This window comes from Oncorhynchus nerka, linkage group LG28 (genome assembly GCF_034236695.1).
Source record: "Oncorhynchus nerka isolate Pitt River linkage group LG28, Oner_Uvic_2.0, whole genome shotgun sequence".
Lineage (NCBI taxonomy): Eukaryota > Metazoa > Chordata > Actinopteri > Salmoniformes > Salmonidae > Oncorhynchus > Oncorhynchus nerka.
Genome location: NC_088423.1, coordinates 14,209,639 through 14,230,730, shown reverse-complemented (window position 1 = coordinate 14,230,730; position 21,092 = coordinate 14,209,639). Strand labels below are relative to the sequence as shown.

Sequence of the window (21,092 nt, the reverse complement as noted above, 5' to 3'; positions counted from 1 at the left end):
TGTATAGTATAATCACTCATACTGTACAGTACTGTGAGGGTTCTAGTTCTCATCAACATGTATAGTATAATCACTCATACTGTACAGCACTGTGAGGGTTCTAGTTCTCATCAACATGTATAGTATAATCACTCATACTGTACAGTACTGTGAGGGTTCTAGTTCTCATCAACATGTATAATATAATCACTCATACTGTACAGTACTGTGAGGGTTCTAGTTCTCATCAACATGTATAGTATAATCACTCATACTGTACAGCACTGTGCGGGTTCTAGTTCTCATCAACATGTATAGTATAATCACTCATACTGTACAGTACTGTGAGGGTTCTAGTTCTCATCAACATGTATAGTATAATCACTCATACTGTACAGTACTGTGAGGGTTCTAGTTCTCATCAACATGTATAGTATAATCACTCATACTGTACAGTACTGTGAGGGTTCTAGTTCTCATCAACATGTATAGTATAATCACTCATACTGTACAGCACTGTGAGGGTTCTAGTTCTCATCAACATGTATAGTATAATCACTCATACTGTACAGTACTGTGAGGATTCTAGTTCTCATCAAAATGTATAGTATAATCACTCATACTGTACAGCACTGTGAGGGTTCTAGTTCTCATCAACATGTATAGTATAATCACTCATACTGTACAGTACTGTGAGTGTTCTAGTTCTCATCAACATGTATAGTATAATCACTCATACTGTACAGTACTGTGAGGGTTCTAGTTCTCATCAACATGTATAGTATAATCACTCATACTGTACAGTACTGTGAGGGTTCTAGTTCTCATCAACATGTATAGTATAATCACTCATACTGTACAGTACTGTGAGGGTTCTAGTTCTCATCAACATGTATAGTATAATCACTCATACTGTACAGTACTGTGAGGGTTCTAGTTCTCATCAACATGTATAGTATAATCACTCATACTGTACAGTACTGTGAGGGTTCTAGTTCTCATCAACATGTATAGTATAATCACTCATACTGTACAGTACTGTGAGGGTTCTAGTTCTCATCAACATGTATAGTATAATCACTCATACTGTACAGCACTGTGAGGGTTCTAGTTCTCATCAACATGTATAGTATAATCACTCATACTGTACAGTACTGTGAGGGGTCTAGTTCTCTCTCTCTCCTGCGTTTGGTCACAAGTTCTCATCAACATCACATCTTATGTCGTCTCTGGCGATGCATCTTGGAAAGTGTGTTCTTGAATGTCTAATCCAACCCTGGCAGTCTTCAGGAGAAGTGTCTCCACACCCTGGCAGTCTTCAGGAGAAGTGTCTCCACACCCTGGCAGTCTTCAGGAGAAGTGTCTCCACACCCCGCATTCATGGCTTCCAGTAAGGACATCTGATCATGTGGATGGTGGTCATAAACCTTCCACCTCCACAAGGAGAAAAACTCCTCTATGGGGTTTAGGAAAGTGGTGTATGGAGGCAGGAATAGTACTGACATCCTGGGATGTGCAGCAAACCAGTCTGACAGCAGCAGAGTGGTGGAATGCTGCATTATCCCACACAACAACGAAGGTAGGGGAGTTTCTGGCCCCTCTCTCCTCTGCTGGCACAAGTCGATTATGCAGGTCATCAAGAAAATAACTGAGCCTCTCTGTATTGTAGGGGCCAATGAGTGGTTTGTGTAACAGAAAACCATCATTGGACAGTGCTGCACACATTGTGATATTAGCTCCTCTCTGACCTGGGACATCCACGGTTGCTCTCTGTCCAATCACATTTCTTCCCCTGAGGCGTGGTTTTGCCAGGTTGAATCCAGCTTCATCCACAAAGATGAATGTATGTGCAGGTTGCCTGGCTTCCATCTCCATTACTCTCTAAAATACAGTAAATCCCCAGTTCTACAGTACTTTACATTATGAGTAGCTGTAAATGTACCCTGTTGGGTTATTGAACAGACATCTTACCTGGACATGTTGATACCGGAGTTCTTTCACACGTTCACCGTTTCTCTCGAAGGCTACAGTGTACAACTGCTTCCTCCTTATTTTATGTTTCTCTGGGTGTCACGACTTCCGGCGAAGTCGGTCCCTCTCCTCGTTCGGGCGGCGTTCGGCGGTCGACGTCACCGGCTTTCTAGCCAATCCACTTTTCATTTTCCATTTGTTCTGTATTTGTATTACACACCTGGCTTCACTCAACCAATGACTTGTTGATTATTTAACCCTCTGTCCCCCATGTTGTGTTTGTGAGTGATTGTTTTTTTGTCATTCGGTCCGTCTTTGAGGGCTCGTGATGTTACTTTGTAAATGTGTCTTTTTGAGTAAATGCGTTGATTACTCATATCTGCTGTCCTGCGCCTGACTCTCTACACCTGCTACACACAGGACCCTTACACTAGGACTCTGGCAATTGCCATTGTGCTGACCATATTACCATGTCAACAATGTCCATTTCCTGCGCATCTGATAATATTCTGCCTCTCCCTCCTGTGGGAGGTAACCTTTAGATCTTACTGAAAAACACAAAACAATCAATATATTTCAATATGTCAGTACATGTAAAAATGGGAACGTACTGTATTGTACTGTAATATGTAGTTCAATTATCATTGAAGGATGCACATCTCACCTGTTGTTTTGCCGGAAAATTTGTACTAATGATGCAACTGTTGAATGCTGCAGATTAGGCTGCACCCTTAAACTGGCCTCTCTCAAAGAGAGACCATGGTTTACAACATGGTCAATCATTGTGGCCCTTATCTCATCAGTGACCACCACTCTTGGTCTTCCTCTCCTTTGTCCTCCATGCATTCTCCCTCTCCCATCCACTCTTCTTTCCCCACCAACCTGTCTTCCTCTCCTTTGTCCTCCATGCATTATCCCTCTCCCATCCACTCTTCTTTCCCCACCAACCTGTCTTCCTCTCCTTTGTCCTCCATGCATTCTCCCTCTCCCATCCACTCTTCTTTCCCCACCAACCTGTCTTCCTCTCCTTTGTCCTCCATGCATTCTCCCTCTCCCATCCACTCTTCTTTCCCCACCAACCTGTCTTCCTCTCCTTTGTCCTCCATGCATTCTCCCTCTCCCATCCACTCTTCTTTCCCCACCAACCTGTCTTCCTTTCCTTTGTCCTCCATGCATTCTCCCTCTCCCTGCCACTCTTCTTTCCCCACCAACCTGTCTTCCTTTCCTTTGTCCTCCATGCATTCTCCCTCTCCCTGCCACTCTTCTTTCCCCACCAACCTGTCTTCCTCTCCTTTGTCCTCCATGCATTCTCCCTCTCGCTCCCTGCCACTCTTCTTTCCCCACCAACCTGTCTTCCTTTCCTTTGTCCTCCATGCATCCTCCCTCTCCCTGCCACTCTTCTTTCCCCACCAACCTGTCTTCCTCTCCTTTGTCCTCCATGCATTCTCCCTCTCCCTGCCACTCTTCTTTCCCCACCAACCTGTCTTCCTTTCCTTTGTCCTCCATGCATCCTCCCTCTCCCTGCCACTCTTCTTTCCCCACCAACCTGTCTTCCTCTCCTTTGTCCTCCATGCATTCTCCCTCTCCCTGCCACTCTTCTTTCCCCACCAACCTGTCTTCCTTGATCTATGTTTCCAAACTAAATCCTTCCGAAGCCGTCCTCTTTTGTCTGTTTGGTAACGAGACTAAAAACAGGACACTTGGGTCGGCTTTCAGCTGAAATCGCAATTAGCTGTGTTTGGAATGATTAAATATTGTGCTGAGATTTTCTGTGTTTCAATCTGGTTACTGTAGAAATGTACAACATTTGCCATCATTTTGTTTTGAATGTGTTTTCAACCGTTTTGGAAACAGTGTTTTAGCATTTGAAAACATGTGCTGCAAATATATAGTTTTGCAGGTGGTGGAGCATGAATGAGAAAATAGTTCATGGATTTCAGAGAATGTGGTCATTGAATGCTTTTTGTGTGAAAGCAATGAAAAATTATTCACAGTTTGGGCCACATACACTTCTGTTTCGCTGACTGTGTGAAGAGTTTTGACAATGTGACTTAGTTTTTGACCAATGCATGTTAGCAACCAAAAAGAGCCCAATTAAAGTACTGTGTGTGTGTGTGTGTGTGTATGTATGTGTGTGGGCGTGTGTGTGTATGTGTGTGTGTGTGTGTGTGTATCTGTGTGTGTATCTGTGTGTGTGTGTGTGTGTGTGTGTGTGTGTGTGTGGTACAGTAGCATTGCATAGTAGAACCTAATTCAGTGCACACCAAGGCTGCCTGACTACACACACAGCAGGCAATGGTGAGACGGAGAGTTCTATTTGTTGAGGAGGTGTAGATCAGTGAGGTAGGTCAGTAAGAAAGACCTAAAGAATGTGTCTACCAGGGGGGAAAGTGAACATGACAACTAATACAGAGATTACTACAGCAGGCAACGTTGAGAAGACAGAGTGAGTAGCAGCCTCACAGCTTCCTCAGGAGAGGTAATAACAGAGTCTGTGTGCATGTACACCAACTCAAATGGTTCTTCGCTGTCCCCATAGGAGAACCCTTGGACGAACACTTATTGGTTTCAGGTAGAACCCTTTTGGTTCAAGGTAAAACCATTTTGAGTTCCATGTAGAACCCTTTCCACAGAGGGATCTACACAGAACCCAAAATGGTTCTACCTGAAACCAAGAGTGTAGAAAGAGTGTAGATAAACAGAGAGAGAGGAGAGAGGGAGAACAGCTCAAGACTCCAGACTAACGACTGCAGGATAAAGCCTGACATTCCAACTCCAGAATTAAAAAGATAGAGAGAGAGAACGTTGGAGAGATAATACTTTTTTTCTGAGAGAGCAAGAGATGGGAGAGTTTACTATATATATATATGAGAGAGTGAAAGACAGAGAAAAGTGTCTGCCCCCCCCTCTGTCTGCCCCCCTCTGTCTGCCTCCCACTGTCTGCCCCCTATGTCTGCCTCCCTTTGTCTACACCCCTCTGTCTGCCCCTCCCCCTGTCTGCCTCCCACTATCTGCCTCCCTCTGTCTGTCCCCTGTCTGCCCCCTCTGTCTGTCCCACCTCTGTCTGCCCTGTCTCCCTCCCTCTGTCTGCCCCCAACTGCCTGCCCCCTTCATCCACCCCCTCTGTCTCCCTCCCTCTGTCTGAACCCCTCTGTCTCCCTCCCTCTGTCTGCCCCCTCTGTCTGCCTCCCACTGTCTGCCCCCTTCATCCACCCCCTCTGTCTCCCTCCCTCTGTCTGAACCCCTCTGTCTCCCTCCCTCTGTCTGCCCCCTCTGTCTGCCTCCCACTGTCTGCCCCCTATGTCTGCCTCCCTTTGTCTACACCCCTCTGTCTGCCCCTCCCCCTGTCTGCCCCCTCTGTCTTTCCCCCAGCCTGACCCCCTCTGTCTGCCCCCTCTGTCTGCCTCCCTCTGTCTGTCCCCGTCTGGCCCCCTCTGTCTGTCCCACCTCTGTCTGCCCTGTCTCCCTCCCTCTGTATGCCCCCAACTGCCTGCCCCTTTCATCCACCCCTCTGTCTCCCTCCCTCTGTCTGAACCCCTCTGTCTCCCTCCCTCTGTCTGAACCCCTCTGTCTCCCTCCCTCTGTCTGCCCCCCTTTGACTGCCCGCCTCTGTCTGCCTCCCTCTGTCTCCCTCCCTCTGTCTGAACCCCTCTGTCTCCCTCCCTCTGTCTCCCTCCCTCTGTCTCCCTCCCTCTGTCTGAACCCCTCTGTCTCCCTCCCTCTGTCTCCCTCCCTCTGTCTCCCTCCCTCTGTCTGCCCCCCTTTGACTGCCCGCCTCTGTCTTATCGAATGGGAAAATCAGCCTGTGTGTTCCACTGTGTTACTGCGTGGCCCACAGTGGGTTAGCTGTTGGCTGTAAGGATTTATCCGTGGCTGACCAGTGGCCGGGGGCCCCCACCCTGAGATGAACCGATGAACAGACAAGAGGAGGAGGAGGAAGAAAGAGATGGACAGATTACTGGAGGGTCACTTCCTTCCTCCCTCAGCCTGACCCCAGTGATGTAATTGATAACACTGTAAAACGAGCCTCTAGTACAGGGGTTCTTAAGTACTATTTGAGAATGTCCAGTCACACAAATTTCCTAGGTGGCAAAGGTCCGAATGGATATTGTTATTTTTCGGCGTAATAACAAACCCCCACCTCGCAACCCATGCGACCCCAAACTGTTAACACCTCTCTTGTTGGCAGAGAGAACATTTTGCAGTTTTAAAGCTAATTTCCTGCAATTTTACACATTTTGCATGAGGCAGAGAATTGTTTGCTGTTTTAAAGCTCATTCCCTGCAATTCTACAAAATTGTGTGTTCAGATGATACCAGGGGTCAAAACCCCACCGAGTTCCCCCCCAAAGGTGTTTTACCTTGTTCTGGGTCCGCATCTGGACGGCCGTCCACCAGTTGACTATGGGGGCTCTAGTAACTTCATTAGGTTAAATTATTCCGAGGGTTTCAGTATGAAATCATGCACTGCACTGTAGTTATTCTTACTAACAACTACCTTTATGGAAAAGCAGGAACACCAGTATCAGAAATGCACTCCAGCCTTGATATATTATTGTGAAATCTGAAGGGCTTCTTATGATGCTATAAGTTGTCTTTTTGACAACTTTATAAAAGCAGCCTCTTCCCTTTTGAACCAAAGTTAAACATTATCGTCTTATACTTTACATAATGCTAAAGTGTTCTCTCCTCAGGGTCTGCTACCGTGCTAAAACGCCCACATGTTTCCATTAATTAGCTAGCTTTTCCAAATGAATAAAACTTACAAGTACACCTCGGAACTCTCTAATGGACTCAATATGGGCTCCAACCATTGGCCATCTGGCATCTACCCAACTCGAGACCAATGAGAAGACTCAATACTGAACTGCAGTGAAAAACCACTTCCTAAACTGTTCAAATGTCCCACTCCTTGTGGTTGTCTGCCCATCCTTGACTTGCTTTAATTGAGGAATGGGGATTATTGCCGGCAGAACACAGGGACTGCAGGGACTGCAGTGTTTGTCATTAGGGGACCGATCCACACCCAGTAAGTGGTGTGTGTGTGTGTGTGTGTGTGTGTGTGTGTGTGTGTGTGTGTGTGTGTGTGTGTGTGTGTGTGTGTGTGCGTGAGAGAGAGAGAGAGAGCATGTCTCTAAAATACACAGTACAACAAAGAGAGAGAGAGAGAGAGAGAGAGAGCATGTCTCTAAAATACACAGTATAACAAAGAGAGCAATTTGTAAGAGACCAAGTATTTTTTTCTTCTGATTTCTCATTGTGAACTTCTCAGATAATGTTCACATTCCGCAGACAATTTCTTCCAGAGATCTCCTCCAGGCAGAGTTCTCCTTTTAATCAGGCACATTTCCTCACAATTAAACAGAACCACCGCACCAGTAACCAATTCCTGTTACGCTATTAAAGACAACCCATAACATTTTTCCTAAGAAGGTTTCAAATAAAAAAAGGTGTGTTCTCACATTCTCTCCACCTCACCCTTCCTCCCTTCTTATATATGTAATATATCTATGCAAATTAGCAGATGCTTTTATCCAAAGGGACTTACAGTCATGTGTGCATACAGTTTACATTTGGGTGGTCCCAGGAATCAAATCCACTACCCTGGTGTTACAAGCACTATGCTCTACCAACTGAGCTACAAAGGACCATTACTCTCTCTTACCCAGCCAGCCAGCCAGCCAGCCAGCCAGCCAGCCAGCCAGCCAGCCAGCCAGCCAGCCAGCCAGTCATTAAACAGAGATGGTTTAATGGCTGAGACAGCAAACACACACTAAGCTGTCAATGATCCAGTAGCCTCTCTAGACAGAAGATGGTAGGCTGGGTGATGGGGGTAGAGGTCAACTTAAAGTCAGTGATCCAGTAGCCTCTCTAGACAGAAGATGGTAGGCTGGGTGATGGGGGTAGAGGTCAACTTAAAGTCAGTGATCCAGTAGCCTCTCTAGACAGAAGATGGTAGGCTGGGTGATGGGGGTAGAGGTCAACTTAAAGTCAGTGATCCAGTAGCCTCTCTAGACAGAAGATGGTAGGCTGGGTGATGGGGGTAGAGGTCAACTTAAAGCGTCCTAGGTAAAATGGTGCACAAGAGAGCTCCTGGCTGAATTATATTCCAATAACTATCGAATAGCCTACACAACTCCCTGACCTTGTTGAGGTACTAAGGCAAATAAGCACACTCTAAATGGGAATGGGCCCTGGTTAAGATAAGGTTAGGCAATTTGAAGTGTAGGCAGGGATTCATTCCTTGTGTAACTAAACAGAGTAACTCCGGTGTTGGTGCAAAAACAAAACTGTCCTTGTCAACATTCACACTTCTATCCTACAGTCGCTACAACCACTACTACAATCTCTGATAACTAGAATTTCATTAGTCCACTATTCCATAACCACAGCCTTGCAGAAAACAAGACATTTCTGTTTATCAGTGTTGACTGGGTGTGTATTGTGATTACAGAGAGGTGTAGTGCCATGTGAGCTTGTTATAGCTGTGACATCCATCTTGCTGTGACAGGGACATGAGAGGAGGAAGTCGGGAGGGACTGAGTGGGGAATCATTTTTTCCACTCCACCAAACATGAACCCTGATCAATCACCGTAACCTGGGAGTCATGTTAGAGACCTGCAGGCTGAGAGGAATCCAGCCTACTGGATAAATACTGTCACAGTTCTGCTGCTCCATCTGCTTCAAATGGATTTGTTATGAGGGGAGAGAAGGTAGAATAGGGTCGTTATTGTGGCAGTGAAAATCTCTGGATTAGTTTTACATTGTTATAGTAAAAGAGCATCAGAGAAGTCTACATCTGCTAGTTCAAACATAACTAGCATACCTTTTTGTCACACTGAGTTTAGAAATTCAACAGTAATGTTCCTAGCTACAGTATGTGTGAATGCAGCACTGGTAAACAGAATAGGGAACCCAGTTTATACTTTAACACTTCTATTAATTGACGATCTGTTAGTTAAATAGTCATGTTTAGATGTAATTAGGTTAGGCATCTGGCTATCGAAGACATTGATTCGTAATAGTCAGTCCCTTGTTCTGTCACACTATAGGGTTGGAAAGGAAGTTCAATTACATTTCCATCTGTCCAATTCTAAATACTCATCTAGTTATCATTTTCACATCTCTTATACTTTCCAGTTATTTCATTAACTATCATCTGATTGGATAGTGCATGCCATACTGAAGGTGAAAGGTCGGCCAATTATGAGCTGTCAAAATATTGATGACTGAGTTGGACGATGGGTTTTTCTCAAGATTGAAAATCCATACCCGTCCCCAAACCAATTTATCAAGTCATGTTTGATTATTCAGTTACATTTTCCCCATTTCATTTTGCATATTGATATCAATATTGAAGGAATTCCTTTGGTTGCTTGAAAGCATGCCATGCATATATTCTAGATCTTTCCTTGATCGTACGCCGCCATAGCCTGAGATAAATCTTATTTCTGAAAAGTTAAGGAGGCAGCATTTATGATTGTCAATGGTCACAGCAGAGAATGTTTCTCATTGCTGTCATTCTGCATAACTACACAACGACAAGACGACCAGTGGACATTCAAACAAAGGTCTCCTTTGTTCAGTCCGATTCTATACATTTGATTATTTCAAAGACAATCACTTCCATGCTTCCTACTTGGAACCATGAAAGGCCCTTCCAAAAACTTTTTGTTGGGTCAAAGAACACTCTCTCTGTCTCTAACACTCCATTTCCAAACCTTCGACATATGCCTCCGAATTCCACAGTGGAATCCCTTGTGATTGGTAAAAAAAGACTTGCAGGAAATAAGAGCCGGTCATTCCAGTCTGGATACTGTGACCAATGCTACACTGAATTATGAAAGAAAATATACTTCTGAAGAACCCTGTCCCCCCAATCACCACACGTTTCACAGACTTAACTAGAATTTCACTGCAGCATAAATACATTCTAGGTGTAACCATGTGTGCAGGGTATAAATGTCGCTGGTTGACGGGCCAACAACACCTTGTCAACAAGATTGAATATTCAGCGGTTAATGAACCTCCCCTGCAGTGCCCTGATAAAGGTGCCAGGAGCTAAATCAATAGGAAACTCTATTTAACTGATCAATATGGGAAATTACATTTATATCTATTGGCTATTTATGGTGTAATGAAAAGTTGTGGATAGGTTTAATGGTGGATGGCAGAGGAGAATGGGGAGAGGGAGGTAGACACAGGACTGGATCTCATCGGGTAAAGCTTAGGCTACATGCACATATGCAATGGAAACACACACACACACACACACACACAGTCACACACAGAAAGAGTAGAAAGAGCTAAACCCTTGAAACATGTTCTCTCCCACAAAGCTGCATTACCATTTCCAAATGCATTGAGTGTTTTTCCCCACATATAAACATTTCTTCTAAAACAATTTGCCAAACGCTTCCTTTTAACATGGCCATGTGTTTTATTTGGGGACCAACTGAAGACAGAGGACAGTGTTCCCAACACAAAGCAGTGTAATAATACGTTGAAGTTAAGAGCTCTGTCAAAGTATAAAATGTTTAAGTGACACTTTCCAGTCCAGTCTAAATGCATTCTTAAACGGTGCCTGGAGTGAATCCAGTCCAGATATGAATGGATAGGTTTCACTTTATGTCAATGTGAATGGCAACATTTTATAAAGTTGCCCTTACGCCACAGAGGTACTCTATAACTGCTTTGGTAACCAGAATGTTATTCCTCAGTTGCACACATAAAACAATGATTGAATTGCCTTCAAAGGACCGGGGACAGTTTCGGTTTCATATCAGTTACTAGTATAGTACCGTGTAGATACATAAATCATTACACAAGACATTATAATACCCTGTGTAATACCCTGGTCAAAATCAAAGACCCCATCAATGATGATAAAACGCCTTTCACACACAGGAGAGAAGAGTGGACAGGGGTGAGAGAAGAGAGGAGGGAGTGAGAGAAGAGAGGAGGGAGTGAGAGAAGAGAGGAAGGAGTGAGAGAAGAGTGGAAGGAGTGAGAGAAGAGGGGAGGGAGTGAGAGAACAGAGGATGGAGTGAGAGAAGAGTGGAAGGAGTGAGAGAAGAGGGGAGGGAGTGAGAGAAGAGAGGATGGAGTGAGAGAAGAGAGGATGGAGTGAGAGAAGAGAGGATGGAGTGAGAGAAGAGAGGAGGGAGTGAGAGAAGAGAGGATGGAGTGAGAGAAGAGAGGAGGGAGTGAGAGAAGAGAGGAGGGAGTGAGAGAAGAGAGGAGGGAGTGAGAGAAGAGAGGATGGAGTGAGAGAAGAGAGGAGGGAGTGAGAGAAGAGAGGAGGGAGTGAGAAGAGAGGAGGGAGTGAGAGAAGAGTGGAAGGAGTGAGAGAAGAGAGGAGGGAGTGAGAGAAGAGAGGATGGAGTGAGAGAAGAGAGGATGGAGTGAGAGAACAGAGGATGTAGTGAGAGAAGAGAGGATGGAGTGATAGAAGAGAGGAGGGAGGGAGAGAAGAGAGGAGGGAGTGAGAGAAGAGAGGATGGAGTGAGAGAAGAGAGGATGTAGTGAGAGAAGAGAGGATGGAGTGAGAGAAGAGAGGAGGGAGTGAGAGAAGAGGGGAGGGAGTGAGAGAAGAGAGGAGGGAGTGAGAGAAGAGAGGATGGAGTGAGAGAAGAGAGGAGGGAGTGAGAGAAGAGAGGAGGGAGTGAGAAGAGAGGAGAGAGTGAGAGAAGCGTGGAAGGAGAGAGAAGAGAGGATGGGGTGAGAGAAGAGAGGATGGAGTGAGAGAAGAGAGGATGGAGGAGAGAAGAGAGGAGGGAGTGAGAGAAGAGAGGATGGAGTGAGAGAAGAGAGGATGGAGTGAGAGAGGAGAGGATGGAGTGAGAGAAGAGAGGATGGAGTGAGAGAAGAGAGGAGGGAGTGAGTGAGAGAAGAGAGGATGGAGTGAGAGAAGAGAGGAGGGAGTGAGAGAAGAGAGGAGGGGGTGAGAGAAGAGGGGAGGGAGTGAGAGAAGAGAGGATGGAGTGAGAGAAGAGAGGATGGAGTGAGAGAAGAGAGGATGGAGTGAGAGAAGAGAGGAGGGAGTGAGAGAAGAGAGGAGGGAGTGAGAGAAGAGAAGAGGGAGTGAGAGAAGAGTGGAAGGAGTGAGAGAAGAGGGGAGGGAGTGAGAGAAGAGAGGATGGAGTGAGAGAAGAGTGAAAGGAGTGAGAGAAGAGGGGAGGGAGTGAGAGAAGAGAGGAGGGAGTGAGAGAAGAGGGGAGGGAGTGAGAGAAGAGAGGATGGAGTGAGAGAAGAGAGGATGGAGTGAGAGAAGAGAGGAGGGAGTGAGAGAAGAGAGGAGGGAGTGAGAGAAGAGAGGAGGGAGTGAGAGAAGAGAGGAAGGAGTGAGAGAAGAGTGGAAGGAGTGAGAGAAGAGGGGAGGGAGTGAGAGAAGAGAGGATGGAGTGAGAGAAGAGTGGAAGGAGTGAGAGAAGAGGGGAGGGAGTGAGAGAAGAGAGGATGGAGTGAGAGAAGAGAGGATGGAGTGAGAGAAGAGAGGATGGAGTGAGAGAAGAGAGGAGGGAGTGAGAGAAGAGAGGAGGGAGTGAGAGAAGAGAGGAGGGAGTGAGAGAAGAGAGGAGGGAGTGAGAGAAGAGAGGAAGGAGTGAGAGAAGAGTGGAAGGAGTGAGAGAAGAGGGGAGGGAGTGAGAGAACAGAGGATGGAGTGAGAGAAGAGTGGAAGGAGTGAGAGAAGAGGGGAGGGAGTGAGAGAAGAGAGGATGGAGTGAGAGAAGAGAGGATGGAGTGAGAGAAGAGAGGATGGAGTGAGAGAAGAGAGGAGGGAGTGAGAGAAGAGAGGATGGAGTGAGAGAAGAGAGGAGGGAGTGAGAGAAGAGAGGAGGGAGTGAGAGAAGAGAGGAGGGAGTGAGAGAAGAGAGGATGGAGTGAGAGAAGAGAGGAGGGAGTGAGAGAAGAGAGGAGGGAGTGAGAAGAGAGGAGGGAGTGAGAGAAGAGTGGAAGGAGCGAGAGAAGAGAGGAGGGAGTGAGAGAAGAGAGGATGGAGTGAGAGAAGAGAGGATGGAGTGAGAGAACAGAGGATGTAGTGAGAGAAGAGAGGATGGAGTGATAGAAGAGAGGAGGGAGGGAGAGAAGAGAGGAGGGAGTGAGAGAAGAGAGGATGGAGTGAGAGAAGAGAGGATGTAGTGAGAGAAGAGAGGATGGAGTGAGAGAAGAGAGGAGGGAGTGAGAGAAGAGGGGAGGGAGTGAGAGAAGAGAGGAGGGAGTGAGAGAAGAGAGGATGGAGTGAGTGAGAGAAGAGAGGATGGAGTGAGAGAAGAGAGGAGGGAGTGAGAGAAGAGAGGAGAGAGTGAGAGAAGAGTGGAAGGAGAGAGAAGAGAGGATGGGGTGAGAGAAGAGAGGATGGAGTGAGAGAAGAGAGGATGGAGTGAGAGAAGAGAGGATGGAGTGAGAGAGGAGAGGATGGAGTGAGAGAAGAGAGGATGGAGTGAGAGAAGAGAGGAGGGAGTGAGTGAGAGAAGAGAGGATGGAGTGAGAGAAGAGAGGAGGGAGTGAGAGAAGAGAGGAGGGGGTGAGAGAAGAGGGGAGGGAGTGAGAGAAGAGAGGATGGAGTGAGAGAAGAGAGGATGGAGTGAGAGAAGAGAGGATGGAGTGAGAGAAGAGAGGAGGGAGTGAGAGAAGAGAGGAGGGAGTGAGAGAAGAGAAGAGGGAGTGAGAGAAGAGTGGAAGGAGTGAGAGAAGAGGGGAGGGAGTGAGAGAAGAGAGGATGGAGTGAGAGAAGAGTGAAAGGAGTGAGAGAAGAGGGGAGGGAGTGAGAGAAGAGAGGAGGGGGTGAGAGAAGAGGGGAGGGAGTGAGAGAAGAGAGGATGGAGTGAGAGAAGAGAGGATGGAGTGAGAGAAGAGAGGAGGGAGTGAGAGAAGAGAGGAGGGAGTGAGAGAAGAGAGGAGGGAGTGAGAGAAGAGAGGAAGGAGTGAGAGAAGAGTGGAAGGAGTGAGAGAAGAAGGGGAGGGAGTGAGAGAAGAGAGGATGGAGTGAGAGAAGAGTGGAAGGAGTGAGAGAAGAGGGGAGGGAGTGAGAGAAGAGAGGATGGAGTGAGAGAAGAGAGGATGGAGTGAGAGAAGAGAGGATGGAGTGAGAGAAGAGAGGAGGGAGTGAGAGAAGAGAGGAGGGAGTGAGAGAAGAGAGGAGGGAGTGAGAGAAGAGAGGAGGGAGTGAGAGAAGAGAGGAAGGAGTGAGAGAAGAGTGGAAGGAGTGAGAGAAGAGGGGAGGGAGTGAGAGAACAGAGGATGGAGTGAGAGAAGAGTGGAAGGAGTGAGAGAAGAGGGGAGGGAGTGAGAGAAGAGAGGATGGAGTGAGAGAAGAGAGGATGGAGTGAGAGAAGAGAGGATGGAGTGAGAGAAGAGAGGAGGGAGTGAGAGAAGAGAGGATGGAGTGAGAGAAGAGAGGAGGGAGTGAGAGAAGAGAGGAGGGAGTGAGAGAAGAGAGGAGGGAGTGAGAGAAGAGAGGATGGAGTGAGAGAAGAGAGGAGGGAGTGAGAGAAGAGAGGAGGGAGTGAGAAGAGAGGAGGGAGTGAGAGAAGAGTGGAGGGAGTGAGAGAAGAGAGGAGGGAGTGAGAGAAGAGAGGATGGAGTGAGAGAAGAGAGGAGGGAGTGAGAGAAGAGAGGAGGGAGTGAGAAGAGAGGAGAGAGTGAGAGAAGAGTGGAAGGAGAGAGAAGAGAGGATGGGGTGAGAGAAGAGAGGATGGAGTGAGAGAAGAGAGGATGGAGTGAGAGAAGAGAGGAGGGAGTGAGAGAAGAGAGGATGGAGTGAGAGAAGAGAGGATGGAGTGAGAGAACAGAGGATGTAGTGAGAGAAGAGAGGATGGAGTGATAGAAGAGAGGAGGGAGGGAGAGAAGAGAGGAGGGAGTGAGAGAAGAGAGGATGGAGTGAGAGAAGAGAGGATGTAGTGAGAGAAGAGAGGATGGAGTGAGAGAAGAGAGGAGGGAGTGAGAGAAGAGGGGAGGGAGTGAGAGAAGAGAGGAGGGAGTGAGAGAAGAGAGGATGGAGTGAGAGAAGAGAGGAGGGAGTGAGAGAAGAGAGGAGGGAGTGAGAAGAGAGGAGAGAGTGAGAGAAGAGTGGAAGGAGAGAGAAGAGAGGATGGGGTGAGAGAAGAGAGGATGGAGTGAGAGAAGAGAGGATGGAGTGAGAGAAGAGAGGAGGGAGTGAGAGAAGAGAGGATGGAGTGAGAGAAGAGAGGATGGAGTGAGAGAGGAGAGGATGGAGTGAGAGAAGAGAGGATGGAGTGAGAGAAGAGAGGAGGGAGTGAGTGAGAGAAGAGAGGATGGAGTGAGAGAAGAGAGGATGGAGTGAGAGAAGAGAGGAGGGAGTGAGAGAAGAGAGGAGGGGGTGAGAGAAGAGGGGAGGGAGTGAGAGAAGAGAGGATGGAGTGAGAGAAGAGAGGATGGAGTGAGAGAAGAGAGGATGGAGTGAGAGAAGAGAGGAGGGAGTGAGAGAAGAGAGGAGGGAGTGAGAGAAGAGAAGAGGGAGTGAGAGAAGAGTGGAAGGAGTGAGAGAAGAGGGGAGGGAGTGAGAGAAGAGAGGATGGAGTGAGAGAAGAGTGAAAGGAGTGAGAGAAGAGGGGAGGGAGTGAGAGAAGAGAGGAGGGAGTGAGAGAAGAGGGGAGGGAGTGAGAGAAGAGAGGATGGAGTGAGAGAAGAGAGGATGGAGTGAGAGAAGAGAGGAGGGAGTGAGAGAAGAGAGGAGGGAGTGAGAGAAGAGAGGAGGGAGTGAGAGAAGAGAGGAAGGAGTGAGAGAAGAGTGGAAGGAGTGAGAGAAGAGGGGAGGGAGTGAGAGAAGAGAGGATGGAGTGAGAGAAGAGTGGAAGGAGTGAGAGAAGAGGGGAGGGAGTGAGAGAAGAGAGGATGGAGTGAGAGAAGAGAGGATGGAGTGAGAGAAGAGAGGATGGAGTGAGAGAAGAGAGGAGGGAGTGAGAGAAGAGAGGAGGGAGTGAGAGAAGAGAGGAGGGAGTGAGAGAAGAGAGGATGGAGTGACAGAAGAGAGGAGGGTGTGAGAGAAGAGAAAAGGGTGTGAGAGAAGAGAGGATGAGTGAGAGAAGAGTGGAGGGAGTGAGAGTCGAGGGGATGGAGTGAGAGAAGAGGGGATGAGTGAGAGAAGAGAGGAGGGTGTGAGAGAAGAGAGGATGAGTGAGAGAAGAGTGGAGGAGTGAGAGTCGAGGGGATGGAGTGAGAGAAGAGGGGATGAGTGAGAGAAGAGGGGAAGGAGTGAAAGAGAGAAGAGTGGAGGGAGTGAGAGAAGAGTGGAGGGAGGTGAGAGAAGAGAGGATGAGTGAGAGAAGAGGGGAGGGAGTGTGAGAAGAGAGGATGGAATGAGAGAAGAGAGGAGGGAGTGAGAGAAGAGAGGAGGGAGTGAGAGAACAGAGGATGAGTGAGAGAAGAGGGGAGGGAGTGAGTGAGAGAAGAGAGGATGGAGTGAGAGAAGAGATGAGGGAGTGAGAGAAGAGGGGAGGGAGTGAGAAGGAGAGGAGGGAGTGAGAGAAGAGAGGAGGGAGTGAGAAGGAGAGGAGGGAGTGAGAGAAGAGAGGATGGGAGGTGAGAGAAGAGAGGAGGGAGTGAGAGAAGAGAGGATGGAGTGAGAGAAGAGAGGAGGGAGTGAGAGAAGAGAGGATGGAGTGAGAGAAGAGAGGAGGGAGGTCAGAGAAAAGTGGAGGGACTGAGAGAAGAGAGGAGGAAGGTGAGATTAAAAATATATATATATTTAACTAGGCATGTCAGTTAAGAACAAATTCTTATTTACAATGACGGCCTGCACCGGGCCAAACCCGGACGACACTGGGCCAATTGTGCACCGCCCTAGGGGACTCCCAATCACAGCCGGTTGTGATACAGCCTGGATTCGAACCAGGGTGTCTGTAGTGACGCCTCTAGCACTGAGATGCAGTGCCTGAGTGACGCAGAGCTTAGGGAGAAGGGAGGCGGGAGTGAGAGAAGAGCGGAGGGAGGTGAGAGGAGAGCAGAGGGAGCAGGTGATGATGAGAGACTGGCTGATTGGGGTGCTTTGACACCATTTCCATTACTCCAGCACAGCGCTACACACTTCTCCTTAGATAAGAACCAATAAAACAATCACAATAAAAAGGATCAGCTTCCATCCGAACCTAAAACATTAGAATCTCCATGTCCCTGAGTTGTCCGAGTTAATGCTCGAGCTGTCATCAGGCCAATCCACACAGTGCTGACAAGACCTGTCGTCAGATTAGGAAAGACTAAAACCATTTCATCACACATTTCTGAGACAGAAGAGAGACTAGAGAGCCGCCGTGCAGCTGCAACAAAGCACTGGGACGGTGTTAAAAGGTCACTGGTCTCTCAACACCATCAAAGGCCTGTAACTGTTGTAGTGTCATACTGTAGGCTCAACTGCCTGGCCTCACAAATGAAATGATAGGACAGTGAAAGACAGTACATGCAGGTAACTTGCAGAAGTTTATAGGCTACATTGTCAACGATTGGAAAGAGTACATTTACATTTGAGTAATTCTTATCCAGAGCAATTAGGGTTAAGCACCATGCTCAAGGACACAGAAACAGATATTTTTTTTCTTCAACTAGTTGGTTCAGGGATTCAAACCAGCAACCTTTTGGTTGCTAGTCCAATGCTCTTAACCACTAGGCTACCTGCCATACATCATTAGAGACATTTTTCTGTGTGATCTTAATTTCTTTAGTAAAAAAAATCTGCATATGCTTGGAGAGTTTAGAGAGTTGTGATGGGAGAGACCTTCATCCCTCCATTGCTGCTATTGACGTTTATACCCAACATCTGCAATATGAATTAACAGACTGTATTGATTTCTCCCTCTCATTGGCTCTGTGTCAAATCTCTATGTGCTCACCTGCTCAACCAGGTGATATGGGTGACAGTGAGGGGTCCCCGGGGGGACACACAGGGACAGACACTTAGAACCGCAGCACATCACATCAATAAACAGCATTTTTTGGGCAGGGGACTGAATGCCCTGTCACACCAAGGGGCTCTCAGAGAGGATCCTTATTGGCATTGGGCGATATTAATGAGGTGACACTGTAGGAAGGGACGAGGGGGTGGAGGAGGATAGGAGCCTGCTCAGGAGAGGTGATCAATGACAAACACTAGTTACCAAAATAAATGTAAATAAATGTATTTTTTTTATGTATGGTATAAATTGTATGGTTTGTTAAACTTTTAAATAAATAATTTTTGTTTGAAATATATTTCAAAGTGAAAAATCTGAGTCTTCTGTGTAATTCTGTTACCATGGAATTTCCCATGTAGGACACACCTGATATATAGGAAATCCACATATGTGTTTCTGAGTCTGTTGTCTTTTGGTGCCTGTGATGACAGGCAGTTTCACACAATATTTGATACTTTGTCATTGTGAGATGAATTACTTTATTTGAAGAAAATGTATTTACCAAGCAAGCCCCTATGTCACAGTGATTGTAATACTATGATTTTACCTGGGTAGCAGGAATAATCCAAACGAAACATTAGGCTATTTATGATAGAAAATCATATCTCTTTCCATCTTTTGGCCATGTTCACGTTGATGTTTTCAGTGCTCCTGTAAAGAAAAACATTACAGTGAAATTCAAAACAGCACTGGCTCACCTGTACCATTCCAGTCCTTTATCATAGAACCTGTCGAAGAAGTGGGGTTCGGCGCCCACTGCTCTGACATCCGGGTGAATGCGCAGAAACTCCAGTAATGCGCGCGTGCCTCCTTTCTTTACTCCGATGATGATTGCTTGAGGAAACGTTTTACTCCCGAAGTTATTGGCTGTAGAGATATTGTTATCAGGTCGCAGTTCGTTATCATTGCCCTGCAAGAGTGTGTCAACACTGTCAACACCGGGGAGCTCGCGAACAAACGAGCCGGGAGAACTGTTCTTGTGCGCGTCGGACAGTTGGTGAGGTGAATACTCCAGTCCTTCCTTTTGCACGATTTTGTTGATAAAAGTCTGTTGGTCGTATACAGTTATAGGTAGGGAGTCGCAGTACCCAGTGAAACAATAAAATAAGTACGTGAAAATGATGATCATGGCAAAGAAGACGGAAAGTTTGGACTGTGCCTTCAGGTGTCCAAAGTTGAACCCAGCTTTCCATTTGTTACATCCCATGAGGCGCTATACTGAGCTGGAGGGTAACACGCAGAAAACATGCCTTTTAAATTCAATGCGCTTTAAAATCAAGATTAGGCTTAGTCTTTCTTTATAATGTTACCCATAAAAACATAGTTCATGGTGAAGTCGTGCCATTACGCACTTAAAAAATGCATTAATATTTCCAAAAATAACAATGTCAAAGTCCTTTTTGTTTGACCATCCACTTCATAACTATAGTCTAGAGAAAATATTTTGAACAGTGTCAATGTCAACTTGTCCAAAGTCCACAGTGCTATGAGAAGCGGTTGAGTTTATGTCCCATCTCACTCTCTGCTCCTCTCCCTTGGCAAAGAAGCGCTCACGCGAAGCCCTTTGGCCCCCATCAGCAGCCTGCAGACACACCCCTTTCATTCTGGGTGTGAAGCCACGCCCTGTTGGTTAAATTCCCGCCCCTTACGTTTACAGACTCTAAAATAACACTAATAACTAGCAAACTGAGACCAATCACTAATAATCATGTGATTCAATATCACTGATGTATATTTTAGATGATACATTTTTTTTAAATTGCTATGTAATTCAAGAATATATAGTTATATTCCAAGAGATAACAGTTTTATGTTGATATGTCATTTACATATAAAAAAGAGCATGAAAATCTCTAGATATGTTTATGTGAAGTGTTGTTTAAAGCCCTCTAATGTTTACTGTGGTCACTGTGTCTGTGTGGGGTAAGGGTTACCCCCTGTCCCCATGCAGGGCTGTAAAGGGGCCCTACCCTGTGGAACCACCTGTCAGTCTGCTATCCCTCCTGGGCCACACACCCTATGGAGCCAGCCTGCACAGCCATGGCACACACATTTAACCTCTCCTCTCCCTGCTATAACAGGGCCAGACAGGTGTGGTCAGTGTTCAGCTAGAAGCCTGTGTGTGGTCAGCAGTATGCTGTATAAACAGACCCTCTCCCTCTTCAAGAGACTATGGTGAAAATGCAGACAGACCACCATTCAATTTTTCTCATGTCAACTTTCTCACATCGGCAGCCTAATGTCGGAGCTGCAGCTAGACTACAAGATGCTGATGATCGTAGTCAGAAATGTACCTGTGGTGTTACATATCAAATTAAATCAAATCAAATATATTTGTCACATACACATGGTTAGCAGATGTTAATGCGAGTGTAGCGAAATGCTTGTGCTTCTAGTTCCTGTAACGGTTCTCTTGTGGTGAAGGAGAGTCGGACCAAAATGCAGCGTGTAGATTGCGATCCATGTTTATTCAACTAACGTAACACGAATCTAAATACAAACACAACAAAACAATAAACGTAACGAAAACCGAAACAGCCTAATACTGGTGCACATACACACAGAACAAGGACATCAAGACACTAAGGACAATCACCCACGAAACACACAAAGAATATGGCTGCCTAAATATGGTTCCCAATCAGAGACAACGATAAACACCTGCCTCTGATTGAGAACCACTTCAGACAGCCATAGACTTAACTAGAACACCCCACTAAGCTACAATCCCAATACATACACACCACATACAAAAACCCATGTCACGCCTGACCAAATAAATGAAGATAAACACAAAATACTTTGACCAGGGCGTGACAGTTCCGACAATGTAGTGATAACCAATGAGTAATCTAACCTAACAATTCCAAAACGACTACCTTATACACACAAGTGTAAAGGGATAAAGAATATGTACATAAAGATATGAATGAGTGATGGTACAGAATGGCATAGGCAAGATGCAGTAGATGGTATCGAGTACATATGAGATGAGTAATGTAGGGTATGTAAACATTATATTAAGTAGCATTGATTAAAGTGACTAGTGATATATTTTATATTTTACATCAATTCCCATCATTTCCCATTATTAAAGTGGCTGGAGTTGAGTCAGTGTGTTGGCAGCAGCCACTCAATGTTAGTGGTGGCTGTTTAACAGTCTGATGGCCTTGAGATAGAAGCTGTTTTTCAGTCTCTCGGTCCCAGCTTTGATGCACTTGTACTGACCTCGCC

At 46.4% G+C, this 21,092-nt stretch overlaps 1 protein-coding gene across 1 annotated transcript in view; it reads right to left on the bottom strand.

Moving 5' to 3' along the window:
• LOC115112890 (heparan sulfate glucosamine 3-O-sulfotransferase 6-like) overlaps positions 1–19,387 on the bottom strand; it is a 38,708-nt gene extending 19,321 nt beyond the window's left edge. Inside the window, exon 1 of the mRNA XM_029639923.2 lies at positions 18,557–19,387. Coding sequence (XP_029495783.2) covers positions 18,557–19,065 — 509 coding nt within the window. The 5' untranslated portion in view covers positions 19,066–19,387. The remainder of the gene's footprint in view (positions 1–18,556) is intronic.
• Positions 19,388–21,092: the final 1,705 nt, after the last annotated feature.